The 16,964-nt window shown below is 37.2% G+C and overlaps 1 protein-coding gene across 3 annotated transcripts in view; it reads left to right on the plus strand.

The window, feature by feature from the left end:
- Positions 1–16,964, plus strand: part of LOC149550325 (Mitochondrial substrate carrier family protein) — a 149,882-nt gene that overhangs the window by 86,450 nt on the left and 46,468 nt on the right. For all 3 annotated transcript variants that reach the window (XM_089793379.1, XM_089793380.1, XM_089793381.1), the window contains one exon: positions 787–1,303. In XM_089793379.1, coding sequence (XP_089649505.1) covers positions 787–1,303 — 517 coding nt within the window. The remainder of the gene's footprint in view (positions 1–786; positions 1,304–16,964) is intronic.

Below are 16,964 nucleotides of genomic sequence, written 5' to 3' on the forward strand. Positions count from 1 at the left end.
TTAATTTGTTATTTTCTAGCTTTGTTACTTGAATTACATGCATTGGTATATGTTTGGAATTTCCAAATCATTCAAATACAAACAAATCAAAATTTAAAGATTTCATGGCAACTGTCTGATGAAATGTCAAAATGCAAGAATTGAGTTTCAGAGTTAGAACTTGCAGGGGTTCTTACATAATGTACATTCTCGTTTATGTATGTATCTAGTAGAGTTATGCAGTAAACAATTTTTCTCCTCGTTTTAAAATTTTCACTGATTTTTTAATTTTCATATTGGTTTTGAGAAATTGAATTTGAATAATATTGCTTGTTTGTTGAGTCAATTTTGATTTTGAATAATGCTACTTCGGATAGAATAATGACTGAAAAAATGCAATTATTGTTTTGTTCACTGACCTCGGCTTCAAGTGAAAAACATACTCAAGATCTTAAAGCAATTAGATGTACTTTGTTCATTTTAACTTGGTCCTCCACCTTGGAACATAAGGAAATACAAAGGATTTTGTGAAACAGTCCAAATATACTGAAATGGTTTTCCTTTTCTGGCCTTTTACATTCATTATCAATTTTATTGTGTACTTAGTTTAAGCTATAGATGGATTTCCTACAAAGGACTTCATGGTCAAATACTCTGCTTAGTATGATAGATGATTGACTGAACATTTGGGAAGCAACTATTGATTACAGTGTATTGATATGGTGTCACTTGTTATAAAAGTTCTTTGGTTGCTAAGATTTGAAGTCAGATTATAAACTTTTCCTGTTTGATTCAATGGTGCTGCAGATGGTCGGGAGGAAAAGTATGTATATGCACATGAGGCCTTTCTTGCAGGTTTTGCTGCTGGTGCATTGGAATCTTTTGTTGTTACACCTTTTGACTTATTTAAAGTACGCTCACAGGTTTCATCTTTTACAAGGGCTTTTTCTATAGATCACACAATTCCGCTTCCACAGACACCTTTGATTGTTAAAAAACTGTTACCTGGATTCTCTCCTGATAAAAGACTGTGGGAGCGGATTTCTTGGTTTCTATCAGCATTGCCTAATACTCATCCCAAGATGATTAATGCACTCCAAGAGTATCCATGGTTAATTACTGGTTCTGGACAGTCACCACTTGTGAGGGATTTAAAGGGGCCAATGTCTTCCATATATCTGGAGGGCTGGAGAGTGTTGTGGAGAGGCCTTCGGCCAAGCGTTTTTCGTGATGCTTTCTTTGGTGGATTTTTCTTCTTAAGTTGGCAGTTCCTTTATGATCTTATGCTGGATTGGAAAATGTTTCAGATGAATCTACCCCCAGAGTATGTATTTCTTTGCTCAAATAGTATTTTACAGTACAGCAGGTTTTCGACTTAATTTGCTGTTTTAACCCAAGATTGCTTTTCAGTATCTCAGGTCGCATAAGAGAAGAGAACCCTATGAACAATGATGTAGAATGCAAGTTTAATGGACCTTTTTTCCAATGTTATCAATAAAGGAAATTTCTTTTACTTGTCTGAATTCCCATCCATCACTAAAAATCCGTCAACTAGTAATATCATCAGAAAAAGGGTCACACCAAAAGTGAGCATTGCAGAATAGTTTCTTGAAGACTGCATTTTGACACTTTAACGTGGTGATTTATCATGCAACCATTATGTGCTAGAGTTGCATTAATCTCCAAAATGGACTGTTAGTAATTGATATAAAGAATAAAAGACAATATAACAGACTGAGCTGAACACAAGCAGCCCAAAACATAATATGTAACATAGAATATTTGATAGTTAAAACTCAAGTCTTCTAAGACATACAGTACAAATGACCAAGTAGAATATGTATATAAGAACATAAGGGGTATATGGGGTAAAAGCCTGTATTTAGTTCTCCATTCAGTTATATCATCAGAATAGAAATAGATAATATAAACTTAAATCTTCTAAGTCATACAGCACAAATGACCAAATAGAATAATATAAGAACATAAAGGGGGTATATGGGGTAAAATCTTGTGAAGTATAGAGTTCTTCATTCAGTTATATGATATATCCAATGTTATCTATGAATTGAATCTTTTTTTTTACTTTTCTGAATTCCCATCCATCACTGTATGCTAGAGTTACATTAATCACCAAAATAGACTGTTAATAATTGATATAAAGAATAAAAAAGAGTATAACTGAATGAGCTCAACACATGCAGCCCAAAACATAGTATATCTAAGATAGAAATTTGGTAATTGAAACTTGAAGTCTTCTAAGAACATACAGCACAAATGACCAAGTAGAATATGTATATAAGAAGAGCTATATGGGGTAAAAGCTTGTGAAGTATAGAGTTCTTCATTCAGTTTTTTTTTTTTTTTTTTTTGCAATTTGAGGAAATATGTTATAATCACGTCCTGAAACAACACTGAACATAGGACCTGTGTTCATGAAGGAAAAGAGTGAAACCAATGTTACAAGATTGGGACTTGCCTCGGACTTGGCAAGCTGGTTTCGGGCTCGGACTCAGCAAACTGAAAACCCAAGAAATTCTAATATTTTTGAGTATTTAAAACATTTTTCACGTATCATTTAGTCAATTAACATCAAAGATGCAATAAATTGAGATAAATAGAATGTAGTTTGCACACATGCACAAGTTTACATTGGTCACATAAGTATCAATGCGATTTTCTTTAGGAAATAAGTTAAACTAAAATTATAGAAGGTATAGATAATTTGTTATCATCATGTTGAGCATTGTGTTCATGTTGAACACTGTTGGTGGTATTTCCCTTGAAGTGGACTATGAGGTTGTTCCCTCGATGTGGCATATTGTTTCCAAGTGTTTACAAAAAAATCATATTATTTTCTTCTACCATGCAAGTTATTTCATAACTGCTTTGTTTAAATTTTTTGTTCTTAGTAGATTAGAAAGATCGTTATGATTTTTTAGAATGATATCAAGTTATCAACTACATAATTGCTCAAATGTTGTCATCTTTTATCTTTGTCAAATGTTCGGTTTAATAGACATTTGTTTTTCAATCTTTTACAAACCTTAAAATTGTTCTTTTATTGTTTTGGAGATGTCCAATTCTTTAAAAAGAAAGCATTTTATTTGTTGCAATGCTCTCAAATTTGATTTTGTTGTTTTAAATTTTTTATACCTGGTTCCAGGTTTTTGTGAGTACAGTCTATGATATGGCAATGCTTTTTTGGCATTTTTTAGCGAAATCCTATTTGTAATCTGCTTAGTAGACAAATTGTTATGTTTAATACCTGCTACATGCAAGACATTTTTTACTGCTCCATATTGATTGCCTTATTGAGAATCACCACTACAATTTTTTGGAACTTAATATTGCAATACTATCATTAAAGCCAACAAATTTTTAAAATGGTTATTATTTACTTAATGGCTTAGCTGGCCATGGAAGAGTCCAGGCCACAGAACTCTCCGAGTCTGGAGAGTCTATGGACTCTGCGAGTACTACAGGACTCTGCCAGGACTCAATCGAGTCAAAGTCCAGAGGCCAAAAAACTCTGGAGCCTTGACTCAGCTCGGGACTCATAGAGTCCTGCTAGGACTAGTATTGTAACACTGGGTAAAACAATCACACTAATTTAAATGGATACATGAGGTATTCTTCATTCATTCACAATTGGAATCGTTCTGTGTTATTACATAGTGATAGGATGATTGACCTCATCAAAAAAATTGGCTAAGTCCCATCAGCTATAAATCCATGCATTAAATGTACGTAGTACAATATTATGCCATCATTTGATGAATGCAGGATCTTGATAAATCACAAAATGCAACATTATCATTCTAATTTGTAATATCCCCCCTAATGTGAAATTGGAGGATTTAGAACAAATTTAGTGTATATTATAGGTAGTTCATTGACAAGAAAGAGAGTTCCATGATAGGAATCCCCTATTCATGAGAATTCTTTGATGATCCAAAACTTATATTGAATACTGGAATTGGGTTGTTTCTATAGTTAGGCACATGCTGCAACTGCACTTGCAGCTAAGAGAAAAGTCACTTGGGTGACTTGGAGAGCATTCTGTATTGCTGTAAGACCCACTTGCAATAAATGGGAATCTCTTTGACACTACCAATAGTTGAATTGGTAAAGTTTTTTAGGTCACTACTGTTAATCTTATGTCAAGATGTTTCGGTTCAAGGGATCTATATTGCTTTTAATAATGTTATGAAAATGTGATCAGTGAATATATATTGGAATTTGTGAGCAACTTGGTGGTGGTTGGGAACATCATTGAGTTTGGTTGGTAAAGTTTTGCAGGTCACTACTGTTAATTCTATGCTGAGGCATTTTGGTTCAAGTGATCTATATTGCTTTTACTAAAGTTTTGAATGTTGAAAATGTGGTCAGTAAAGGTAGGGTTGGAATGTGTGAGCAACATGGTGGTGGCTGGAAACATCACGTGAGTTTGGAATTTCATTGATTCATTCATACAATGTTGCAAGTTAGTATTGGCCATTTCCACATGTTGGAGGACACTAATTTAGGTCTTTTACAAGACCTTGTTTGTCTCTTGTTGGCAGCCATTTGACTTTGCTTGACCATGTTTATAAGCTTACAAATAGGCATTTTAGGTAGTGAACAATTATGTGGACCAGCAGACATTTTTTTTGAAGGCCATAGCTGTTGGCTTTTTCTATGGTAGGCTACACTTTAATTCCCTTTGGCAACAACTGAGCTTGAAAGGAGGATCATTTAAATGATGATCGGAATGAGTGGGTGGTTGGACAGGATGCGAATGTGCAACCATCCCCATTCTAATGTATCTTTTTAGAGAAGGGATTAAAGGAAGACTTGGAGTCATTTTGAAGGCTTTTTAAGTTTGAGATTAAATCTCACTATAGACTAAGGAGACAGTGTATTTGCTAGAGTTATTGTGGTTGTAAAGGTAGAATGTAGGCAAAATAGTGTGAAACATACGTTGTAATATTCAAAAAATCTATTATAATGGCAATATACTCTATGTAATGACACTAGATGATAATGTGATGCTTCAAACATAACCTTCAGAGTTTTTCACCCATTTTGGTTTTTCTCTAGAGAAAGCTCTTTGTGATATGAAATGTCTTGCAACATAAGGAGATCGAGGTTGTTTCATCATACACTTATTTGGCTGTTAGGTTCTCAGATCCTCGTTTCAGCCTGAGGCCAATGACTTAGCCTTGTATCTCTGGCCCTTGTTGAGAGATAGTGCTTCGAACATCATTTTTAGGACACGAGGTCCAAGCCGACTCTTTTGGACACTTTGATCAGACCGACTATGCTCTATGGTTCCTTTGTTTGGGGTTTGTCTTTTCTTGAGTTGGATGAGGCCCTTGTGGAGCGGGTTCAGACTATCCTCAGGAAGATCATTAGATGCAACTAGTTAACCCCGCAATGTATTGTTCTGGCCAAGTTTAGGGCTTATCCATTCAGAGTTGGGACTATTTTTGATCTAATGTTTGACTCTTACATCGACTATGGGGCTTTGTTGATTCCTTATCCAAGGGCGTCACATATATTCTTACATGGCATATTGTTTCTTGGAGGCCATGGCACACTCTAACCCCACTAATTTGGCTCATTGTTGGTTTGCCGAGGCGTTGTCTTGTTTGGTTTTATCAGGATTGATATTGATCGCCTCCCCCTTTCCAGCACTCCCTGGATGCCCTCGCTCATCTTTTTCCCACCTGACAAGAGTTGAAAATGCATGTCACGACTGATATCTATAGACAATATAGTCGTACCTCTTGGACTAGTCCTCTCGTGGATCTTTTTTCTAGGATGGCCTTCTTTGCAGAGGGTTTTCTCGAGCTGTAGAATGGGGTCATTATACGACCCTCATACCTTTCTCATGGTTGGTCTCCCACCCTTCGTATCTCTCTTGGTTCCTTTAGAGTGGGCTCTCATCGGCTTTGCACCTAGACCAACCACCATTTACCTAGGGAGGATAGGATTTGTTAGCTTTATGATTTAGTGGGGGTCGAGACGGAGACTCATTTCATTTTTTGCTACCTCATATACTATGAGATCAGAGGGAGACTCTATTGCTTATTGAGAGAGACTCAATCTCTTCCTACTCATATATGGATTAGAGTTGCCTTGCACGCTATCTTTAGGAGATGTAGAGAGTCTAGGATCACACCCTTTTGCGGATCCTCCCCAACAGATTGCACTTCGACTAGCTCATCACCTCCTTCATAGTGGTTCACCCTGTGTAAGGCACCAAGCAGGCGACGGACCTCCCCCCTTCAGGATCCGCTAGGGTTGTGAGACCCTGTAGATCCTTTAATCAACAAAGGATCTCATCTTATTCCACCACTACCAAGGGCTCTTGAAGGCATCTTGGGACTCCTCATCCTACAACCTATTTGTCAATTCAAGACTTCTTCCCAATTGTTCGGAGTAGCTAGTGTTTTTTTAGGCGTTTCTCATTCTTTGGTTTTTTCCAGATACCATTGATTGTTCTGTTGTTTACTGGGTTGTTGCTCTTTTGTTGGCAGTCCCTTAGACCTTTTGGTAGTCTCTCATTGGACATTAATAAAATTATCTTATCTTATCTATTCCTTTGTGTTGTGTGGGTAAGGAATAAAAGGAAGGCTTTGAGCTATTATGAAGGTTTGGTTGGCATAAAGACTATTGTGAATGATTTGATTAGAGAGGTGCATTTTGTAGAGTTACTATAGTTATTAAGAAAGAGTGGAGGCATAGGAGTGTGAAACTAATATGGATACTCTAGAAGGCCATTGTAATACCAATATATTCCATCTAATGACACTTGATAGTGACGGGATGTTACAGGCATTAACTTCCTAGAATTTTTCACCCATTTTGAGTTTTCTTGTGAAAAGACTCAATGTTGTGAACTTTATTCGTGTATGTGTGCTTTCTGATTGTATTTTTCTCCTTGTTATTTGAATTATATATTATTGTAAGTGTATCAATACTTTCAAGATGATTTGTTGAGAATACCAAGGAAGAATTAAACTAGATATTCATATATGGTGATTCATTAGATGTTAGGTATCCAATGATTTATGGATCAAGTGTTCTAATTGCCGATTAGGTTTTGGAATTTATGCTATCTACAAGGTGATGAGGTGGTGAAAACGGAGTTCCTTATGAATTGGAGATCAAAACAAGGTAGTTTAACAGGGCTGTAAGTGTATCAGCCATGAAAAGGAGAGGAAGAAGTTAATTTTAGAAGACCCAAAAAAGATGTGGCAAGAATATCTAGATTAGGAATATCTAAATTATCTTTGCTGAGAAAATGGGAGTGATGCTTAAGATTGAGGAAGAAGTAGTGAAAACTGAACTGAAGCAAGGAGAGGCGTATTTAAAGCAAGATAAGATTGGCATACAATTGTATGACAAAGAGATTAACACTAAGAAGTTGGATCAATGGATATTTCTAAGGGAGGTTTATTTCAGCCTTCACATGTCAAGTCCTTAAGAAATTTTAGTTGTTAGGTTCAAGACTTGAGTTACCAAGCCATGCTCTCGCATAGTATGACAGCTATGCATTATCCCTTGAATATTGAAAAGTTAATCCCATTTTAAAGTTGGAAGACTTAGAGAAACTTGAGGAAAAACTTTTATCCTATTTGCTATAAAGAAGAAAAAGTTTTATCATATTGCTTCAAGCCGGTCAAAAATTCGCTCAATAATTGATCTCTTCCTAAAAAATATTAGATTTTTAGAAGACATGCCTTAAAATGTTGAACAACTTTCCAAAAGTGTCGACAACCTTGTGTTTTGGAAACCCTCAAAATTTGCTTCAGACTGTTGAACAAGGTCAGTTCTTGAGACATGTGGAAACCCCACAAATTGTTGAGCAAGCAAATAAAGGGTATAAATCAAGGCCTTTGCAAATTTTGGATAAACATGATTGACCTTTAAGCCTAGCCAGAATTGTGGAATCCTCTTGCAATCACACATTAACAATCATAGCAGAGAGGAGGTAAATTTTGCAATGGAGTATTCAGGTCAGAACTGAAAAGGAGCAATTTGTAAGGGAAGAAAAGTTATTTACATACAAGTCAGCCTAAATACATCATTTCCAGATTCAAAAGGAAATTCATTTCCATTTTTTAGAAGGGTTTTATGAACCATTTTGATGATATTTTGGCAAAGTCCAAAGGAATGGAATATGTTTCATGATTTCTCTTTGAACAATGATTATTGTGAAAATCTTATGTTTTTTAAAAGTGAAGTGGGTCGATCTTCTTGTACTTCTTTCAAGGGAATTTTATAAATGATATAAGTTTTTTTAATTTAAGGAATCATTTTTTTCTCATAGGAGTGATTTTATAAGAAATGAGCGAGCAATAGAGAAAGATCAAAGAATGCAAGGATTGATGATGGAACGTAGATGATCGAGAAAGATGGAGAAGACTAGCTCAAAGTGTTCAAGACAAGATTAAGCAGTACAATATGGTGACTATGAAAGATGACGACCAAGCTCAAATAGGGGAAGATGCACAAGCAGCTCGGGGAGAGGAATTCAAGACCAAACTCACAACTTTAGTAGGAATAAATTTGCATAAGAAACAAATAAGTCTACAAGTGAAGAATGCTATTAAATCATGGAAATCCAAGATTAACAAGAAGGAAACCTAGTCATTAATAAGAAGGTCAAGATATCAAGACAAGAACAATTTTAAGAACAAAACAAAGTGATGAAGTTTACAAGATAAGCACAGTGAGGTGGCACCCATTCATCTTCTACCTATCAAGCGATTCAAAGTCGACATGTTCAAGTTCATCCACCTTGACTTATTCACAAGTGAGCATGTGAAACTCTGAAAGGCATTCTAATGAACTACTACAATGAATTTTTTCATTGGTTCATCATTGAAATAAAATGTATAAAAAGATTATTATTTTTTCTTTATAGGTAATGGGCCGAAGCCTAGATTAATTATTATTATTTGTTGAGATCAATTATTATTATGTGTTATGCTTGACTAGACTCAAACCCAAGACCTCCTAGATGAGAAGCTCACAAGTTACCATTGTGCTATAGGCCCTTGCCTATAAAAAGGTTTGTAATTATCTCATTGAGCAACATTAAATATTTGTAAGTAGTGATTGTATCTAGCCCTAATTAGGGTTCACTTGGAATTATCGTGGCTATTGATTTTGAATCGATCTAGTCCCTTGATTTGTAATTCAAAGGTCCATAAAAAGCTTGACCTTTTCATTTGTAATCTCATTAGATTAGTCTTTATAATTAGAAGCAACAATAACACTGGATCAAAGGTTGTTGCCAATACATATGACTTTCTTAAAGATATGGTGAACTTTCATGTGTTGTTTCAACATGTAGCATGATTTCTACTTCTCCAAGCTTTAGTTAATGTTCATTGGTTAAAATGGAGAAATGTGAAGATACATGCTGAGTTTGTGTTCATGAATTTGTTGTTTGTTGATTGCAAACAACATTGTACAGTTAGTTTGTATGAAAATTTGGCATTATGTTCAGTTTTCAATGTTTATTTGGATTGCGCCATTATTATGTATTTCGATGAATGATTACAATATGAAAGCCCTTTGTTATCTTTGGATATTGCATCTTTGTGTATTTTTTAATTGGTGAAGCAAATCTTGGTTAAGGAATCCACTCATCTAAGCATCATCTATTATCATTATCCTTAGGAAGTAGCTAAAAGTCTTTAAACCCTTTCCCTTTTGTCTTTATTTCAAGTCAATTTACTTCAAGTTCTGGCCACTTTAAAAGGAGAGAAGATAAATTAATTAATGTCCAACAAGATACCACAAAGATCTAAGGGACTGAAAAATGTACAAGGCAACAACCAACAACGAAGCACCAAACGATGTTCATGGAAAACAAGCAAGAAAGCAAAAGAAACAAACCAGGGAAAGACTAAATACTCCTCACAAACAAGTATTCCAGAACTGAAGGATATGGTTTGGGGTAAGGGTGTGCCCTAGACTATCTTAGAGAGCTGTTGGAGATAGGGTGATGCTGCCAAGTGTAGCCTGAGGCCTCACAAATTTAGTGTGCCCTGAAGAAGGGATGAGTGACCATTTTGTCCCTCAGGCAGGAGACACAGGTGGGAAGAAAGAGTTGACGAGATGGTCTAAAGTTTGTCTCAACAAGAATTGAAGCTACAAAGTATGATCATGAAGTCACATGGCCTCTTGGAGATAAAGTGCAAGACAATACTGATCAGTGTTCTTGAAAAATGAAGAAAGGGATGCACACTCTTTGAACAAGTAGTAGAACCTCCCCTTGATCCCATAGTAGATGGGGCAACAAAAAGCAAAATGGGTCTTAGTTTTCACCTCCCCAAGGGGACAATGGCGGGAAATCCTATCCTCTCTGTCAATCTGATGGTCAGTCTATATATGTAATTAATGGGAACCCACTCTCAAAGATCCCAAAGTGATGCAGAGGGCATGAGTCCAATGAGTAAGGTACCAAGGGGGTGTAATAACCTCGTCTTGGATGTCCATTTAGTGCTCAACATAGAAATCCATCCTCGAGCAAAGCCTCCCTAGAGGGTTACTCCATGTCGTGATAATATATTGTCTGTAGATGTCAAGCCTAACATGTCTAACAACGAGTAAGGTACCAAGTGAGTGCAATAACCTCATATTGGATATCCATTTAGTGCTCAACATAGAAAGCCATCCTTGAGCGAAGCCTTCCTGGAGGGTTACTCCATGTCGTGATAATATATTGTCTGCAGATGTCAAGCCCAACATGCTCATTTAGCTCCCTGTTGAGAAGGAATGAGGTGAGCGACAACATCTTGGGAGAATTGTAATGGGGAAGGTGGTCCATCGCAATCCCAATCCAACCAATAAGAGCAAAAGCCTTGGCAAACCAACAATGATCTCTGTCAGTAGGTTTGGAGCCCACCACCACCTTAGAAGAGCAATAGGTTAGGTAAGAGTATCTGTGATGTCCCTCAATAGAGTCTGCAAAGCTCCAAAGTCGATGAAGAAACAAAACCAAATCAAAGATGGTCCCAATCCTGAAAGGATGAGCCCTAAACTTGACCAAGATGATACTCCAGAGGTTGGACCGATGACATCTAATAATGCGTCAAAGGAGGGTTTGGACTCTCTCAACTGAAGCCCAATTGTATTTCAGGAGAGAAGGCCCCCACATAATAGAGTCGTAGAGGACAGTTAGCCTGACCACCGAGTCCAAGAAGGACATCATGGTCGTGTTCATAGTTCAAAAACTTTGCGAAATATTGTAGATCTCGCGATATATCGCAGGCCAAATCGCTGGGCAATTTTATTGCTGAAAAAATTGGCAACGATATAATGATTTTTGTGGAGCAGTGTTTTCCTCAAAAAATTGCGAAATTGCACGAGAATATGGATAAAAAATTGCCACGTTTTGTCTGTGGCATCCTTGTTCACCAAGAGACCATTTCCACAATGGGCACATGAAAGCGTTTTTGCTATGTAGTTTTGGGCATCGTCATTCATCTTCCCTACATCACTGGACATCACAGAGCAATGGGTCACAAGGGAGTAAATTCGACATGAGTGGAGTAATATACCGATTTCTCAGCGTTTCAGCGAATTAGGTTTTGAAATGGGTGCCATTACATTTTGCAATAGCGGCCAAGGAAGATGAGCTTTCAGATTTCTTTTTTTATTTTCTATTTGAAACATTACATTTATAAAAAATTATCAAGCTTATTTTGGTATTTGATTTTAAGATTTTTATTTTCTATAGAATTAGGGTATGTATTTTAAATTTTTCAAATAATATGTTATTTCAATTAAATTGTTAACTTGAGTGTGATATTCTTTTATTTATTTTTTAACATTGAAATAAAATAAATCAAATTATTCTATATAAAAATATTTAATTTACTTTTCAAAAACTTTATATAAAATTTGATGACTTGGAAGTATGTAAAGTAAACTTAAAAAATATATTATTTATAATAACTAGCACATTTAAATATTTAGTTTATTAGTATTGAGTATGCTAATTAAATTAAATATTTTTTATTTTACTTTTATATTTAATAAATTAAACAATTACAACTTGAATTTATAGAAGGCAATTTAATGTGTAACTTTTTTCCAAGTATTTCCTTGTCGAACTTTATTTAGATTTTAGGTTTAGAGGTTTATATGTGCACATGCCTTCAAGCTATATATATATATATAAAATTTGAATATGGAGTTTTTTATTTGGACTAAATAACAATGAATATTATCGTGACTAAATATTAATTTTAAAAAAATTGCATTTCCAAATGATTGATAAAAATGCCAAGTTATTGCCGAGTTATTATCGAATCCAAGTTTTTCAAATTTTTGGGGTCCACCGAGTTATTGTTGAATCCGAGTTTTTCAACTATGGTCGTGTTATCTTGGAAGTGATGTCTAAAGCACTATCTCTCAAGCATAGCCAGGGAATTGAGCCCATTGTTAACCCGAGGTTGCAGGGCAGGTCTCATACTGAAACAGAGTCCAGAGAACTTACCCACAGATAAGTGTAGGAGGATGTGATCTCAACCTCCTTACCCCTATGCGAGATCTTCAAGCAGTTGAAGACCATCACCTGGGTCTTGCCCAAGTTCACAACTAACTGCTACGAGGCACAAAAGGAGGCCAACTCATCAAGAAGTCAGTGGAGCCCCTTCAGAGTTGAAGCTAAAAGAACCAAATTGTTGACAGATAGTAAAATGGAGATCAAAACATGGTGTAAGTAGCAACCATCACTAGGGAGTGAAAAGTCCTGAAGGAATGTCTCAAGCTCATCAATGTAAATATTGAAAAGAGTAGGGGAGATAGGGTATCCCTGCTTCACCCTAATGCTGCTCTAAATAGGATTTGAAAATCCTTGAGGAGTCTTGAACCTGCCCACAACACTCTATTAACCTCATGATAGCTATCAAGAGAGTCTTAGAAACCCTAATGTCCCTAAGTCTCTAAAAGAGAGTAGTTTGAGGAAACAAATCAAAGGCTTTGCAAAAGTCTACAAAGCATCACTAGACTTTCGTTGAGTGGCACCAAGTCTCCTCAATGATAGTCTGTGGAGTCAAAATATGGTCCATGGTCTAAAAATCTGTACAAAAATTGGCCTGTTTCCTAGCTCGATAATGCTTCCAATCAAGCTTTCTAGATAAGATAGTGCTTAGCATGGTGGCGTAGAGTTTGGCAAACGAATGTCCAATCATGATGGTCTTGTAGTTGTCGAGGTTTGAAGCCTATCCAGTCTTATGGATTTGCAACCAAGAGTCAACAAAGCTAGTTCAAACCACTTTGAGAAAGGAGCCCAAAATTGCAATACTAAACTTGAAGAGCTTGGCTTGGATCCCTTGCTTATCCACTGTTCTCCTATTGTTCATGCATCTAATTGCCCCCCTGATGTTCAAGAACATGAAAATGTGGAAACAAGGCAAAGGGGTGAGGTGGAGAGGGGTTTGATTGGGGATATCGTAGAGAGTGGAGGTGTGAGAGATAAGAGAGCTATGATCTAGGGTGGAGTGGGGGGTGGCTAGGGAACATGGGGCATGAGAAGAGCTTTGAAGACTGTAGGAGAGAGGCACATAGCGATCTACACTGCATCATGAACATCTGCTTCTTGCGATAAAGAAAGTGGTAGTAGGTAGGCCTGAACTGGATGAACAAAGGGGAAAGGTTGGAAAAAGAATCCTTGTCAAATTGTTGATTCATGGAGCAAGTGCTCGTACACTTGAGGCTACGGGAAAGGGAGAAGGTGCTATAGGAAATGGAGAAGAGGGCAGATTCACACAACGCGATCACAAGCGAATCAAATATGGGAGGGAACGCCCCCAAAATCAATGAAGGAATCCAAGGGAGGAATTGTCTAAGGTGGAGGACAAAGAGGTCATGGTCACTCTCAGTGAAGCAAAAGAAGGTGGAGGTGGGGGGGTCGCCTTAGGAGGGGGTGAATGGACGAAGGGGAGAGGGGTAGGGGAGACCCAAAGGGTAAGGCTAAGGAGGGAGCAATTGGTTGGGGAATGCGAGAAATTGTGAAGAAGTTGATGGACGGGATGAAGGAAGCACTAAAGAGAGCATAGTTTACAACACTCGTGCCACCACAGTGAGGCCAATAGGTGAAAAGGCCAGAGCTAGGAAATCCCTTTTAGTAGCACCAAATTTGAGGACTCGCATAACTATAGTAGACGAGGGTTGTATCTAGTTAAGAGTCCTTGATTATCCTTAGTGATACATTCCAAGCCCAGGATGCCCATATCTGATTCGGCCATAAAAATTGGATCAATTGCACAATCATGGACGGGAGTCTGAAGGTCTTTGGTTTGTGCATTAAAGTCTCCCAGATTGATGATATTACCCATGGTTGAAAATATGGTAATGTACTTATTTAGGTCCTCATAAGGGTCATTGTACACTATGGTGTCAACTATGCAGTATGAGGAAGCTAACAGAAAAAAACACACCGCGATGAAAGTGTCCCTATAATGAGACACCATCTGACCAATATGGATCGACATGAACTCGGCTGAATTGTTAGAATGAACCACAAAAGACTTGTTGAAGAGGCAATCTCTGACTAAATAGGCAACCTCACCCTACCCATTGAACCCACTAGAGTATCAGATCTCATCTTCAAAAGAAGATAACCACAAGTAACCAGAGATGCTCGAAAGAGAATGAACGAGGCTCTCATTAATCTCCGTAACATGGAGAGTATTTGTAGAAACAAGAGTATCCTAAAATAGAATCGATAAAGACAATAAAGTAGGTTTGTCGTTCCAACAGTAGACATGCAAGGAACCATTGTGAGGCTTTGTCATGCCCAACTGCCACTGCGATTGTCATTTGGCCTTGGCGGACGAACTCGATTCCTATCCAGATGGAGAACCCTAAGTAACAACATTGAGGTCCCGATAACAACCCACTTCCCATTGCACCTTGCCTCCGCAACAAGTGGGGAATGTTTCAACTCTACACTTGTGATTTAGTGAGATCCTTGTCAAGATAAATCTTAGCGGGAAGAGGAAAACGTTTCTTCCTTGCCCTGAGAACTCGAAGACGGTAGACCAAAGAAAGGAACTGAAGGAAGAGAGTGTTGTCATGGCCAAGCCATGCACTATCAAGTGTGATATTTTTAATGTCTAGCTGATCGCTAAGGAAGGACTGACTTGCTGAAATAGGGTCGACAGAGGATGGAGGGAGGCTCTGAACTCTCATATTGAGCTCACGAGCTCGTCCAACCAGCTCATCTGTTAGTCTAGCCTGAACTAGCTCTTCAACACCAAAGAGGGGTGTAGAGGTAGTGGTAGTACAAACTTTTGTTAGGATTGTATTTTCTTATTAGTTTCAGCAAGGAAGCTGTCATGGGAAGAACATAGTTCAATTTGTTTCTCTTTGACTTTGGAGATGTTAGATTCTTTGCCCATGGTTTGTGAGATATTGGAGTGCAACAGTTGACAAAGTTCAGTGTTCTCAGTAACCAATTTTGAGACTAAGACAATAAGGTCTGATATAGAAACCTTCAATTCAAGTTGTAGAAGTTGTTCTTGGAGTTCATGGAGTGGTGTCATGAAGCTTTAGTGCTGGTGAGGAGAGGAGTGGAACTAATTACAAGTTGCAACATCCCATATTATATGTCCGATATGGCAGCCAACCAAGTAACCGAGCTCACTTACCAACAATAAAGAACAAAGAGCATGCACCATGGATAGTGCAAAAAAACCACGTCATCACAATCACAGTGCAAAAACACCATGTTACCACAATCACTGAAGATTGGAACAACATAGAGTGTAACAATGGGTGAGGAACCAACACACATCAACAGGAATGACCACCACAGATGATAGCAGAGAGTGACCAGAAAAGAGCTACATGGAAGTGCGGGAAGGTAACGGTCAAGAAACCAATGTGCAAGTGGAGTAGAGATAGCAGACTAACATGCCACGAGAAAGGAAGACACTTGGGAACAAATCGTGAATGTATGCAATGGTCAAGGGAACAACGCGTAATACTACCAATAGGAAAACTCTGGAGAAAGTCTGTGTGCAGGAGAATGATTATGAAGGAGAAACATCTCAGGCAAGGAAAAACATAGGGTTTCTGCGGAGCAAAACACACAAATGACCATGAGAAAGGAAAAAGAATGAGGCTATTACAGAGGAAAACTCACAAATGACTACCAATGACGAATAGAAACAACTACGGAAGAGTGCACACTAATGCAGGAAAGAGTAGTGTGAGCGCACACACACAATGACTAGAAAACAATGCTACAGGGAGCCGTGTTCGTGATCACAAGGAAGATTGCGGGAATGGCTATTGGGGATGATCACGTGGGAGCGCTCTTTGGGAGTCATTGCGCAGAGACTCAACACTTTGGGGATGTATAATAACCACGCAAAATATATAATAACTTTCATATGGTTGATGTCTTATGAATTGTTTAAGTTTACTTTATTTGAACACATTTCTTTTACTTGTTTAGCATTTCAAGTTTCTTTGTTCAAGAGAGGATAGGATAATATTTTATTCTGCATGTTGGACTTTTCACAAAGCACACATGAACAGGTTCTTAACAAAACTAATTTTGTCTTATATAGGGAGATATTTGAATTCTCTTGATCAAGAGTGAATTTTATTACTAGTTCAATTAGGTGTGTTTGATAGAGTTCTTGTGGTTGTTAGTGGACTAATATCTATATATTCTCCTAGTTGATATGTTTATATTTTTAACGGTCACGTCTGTTATCTAGATATTTCTCATATATGCTTGGATGTTTTCATTTTCTGTTTTAGTTCTTTTATGGAATATATGTAAAATTGTATATCTGATCTTAACAAAATTGACCAAGTCCAAGAATAATTACATAAGTCCCCGTGTGATTGCAAACAAGATCACATCATATTCATTGAGTTATATCCAACATAAAGTCTCGTTTACATTGTAAACCTTGGGGTTGCTTCATTTGATCACATTCTTTATACTTGTTTAGTAT

The sequence above is a fragment of the Cupressus sempervirens genome, chromosome 7 (genome assembly GCF_028749045.1).
Source record: "Cupressus sempervirens isolate cs-2001-9-10 chromosome 7, ASM2874904v1, whole genome shotgun sequence".
In the NCBI taxonomy this organism is placed as follows: Eukaryota; Viridiplantae; Streptophyta; class Pinopsida; order Cupressales; family Cupressaceae; genus Cupressus; species Cupressus sempervirens.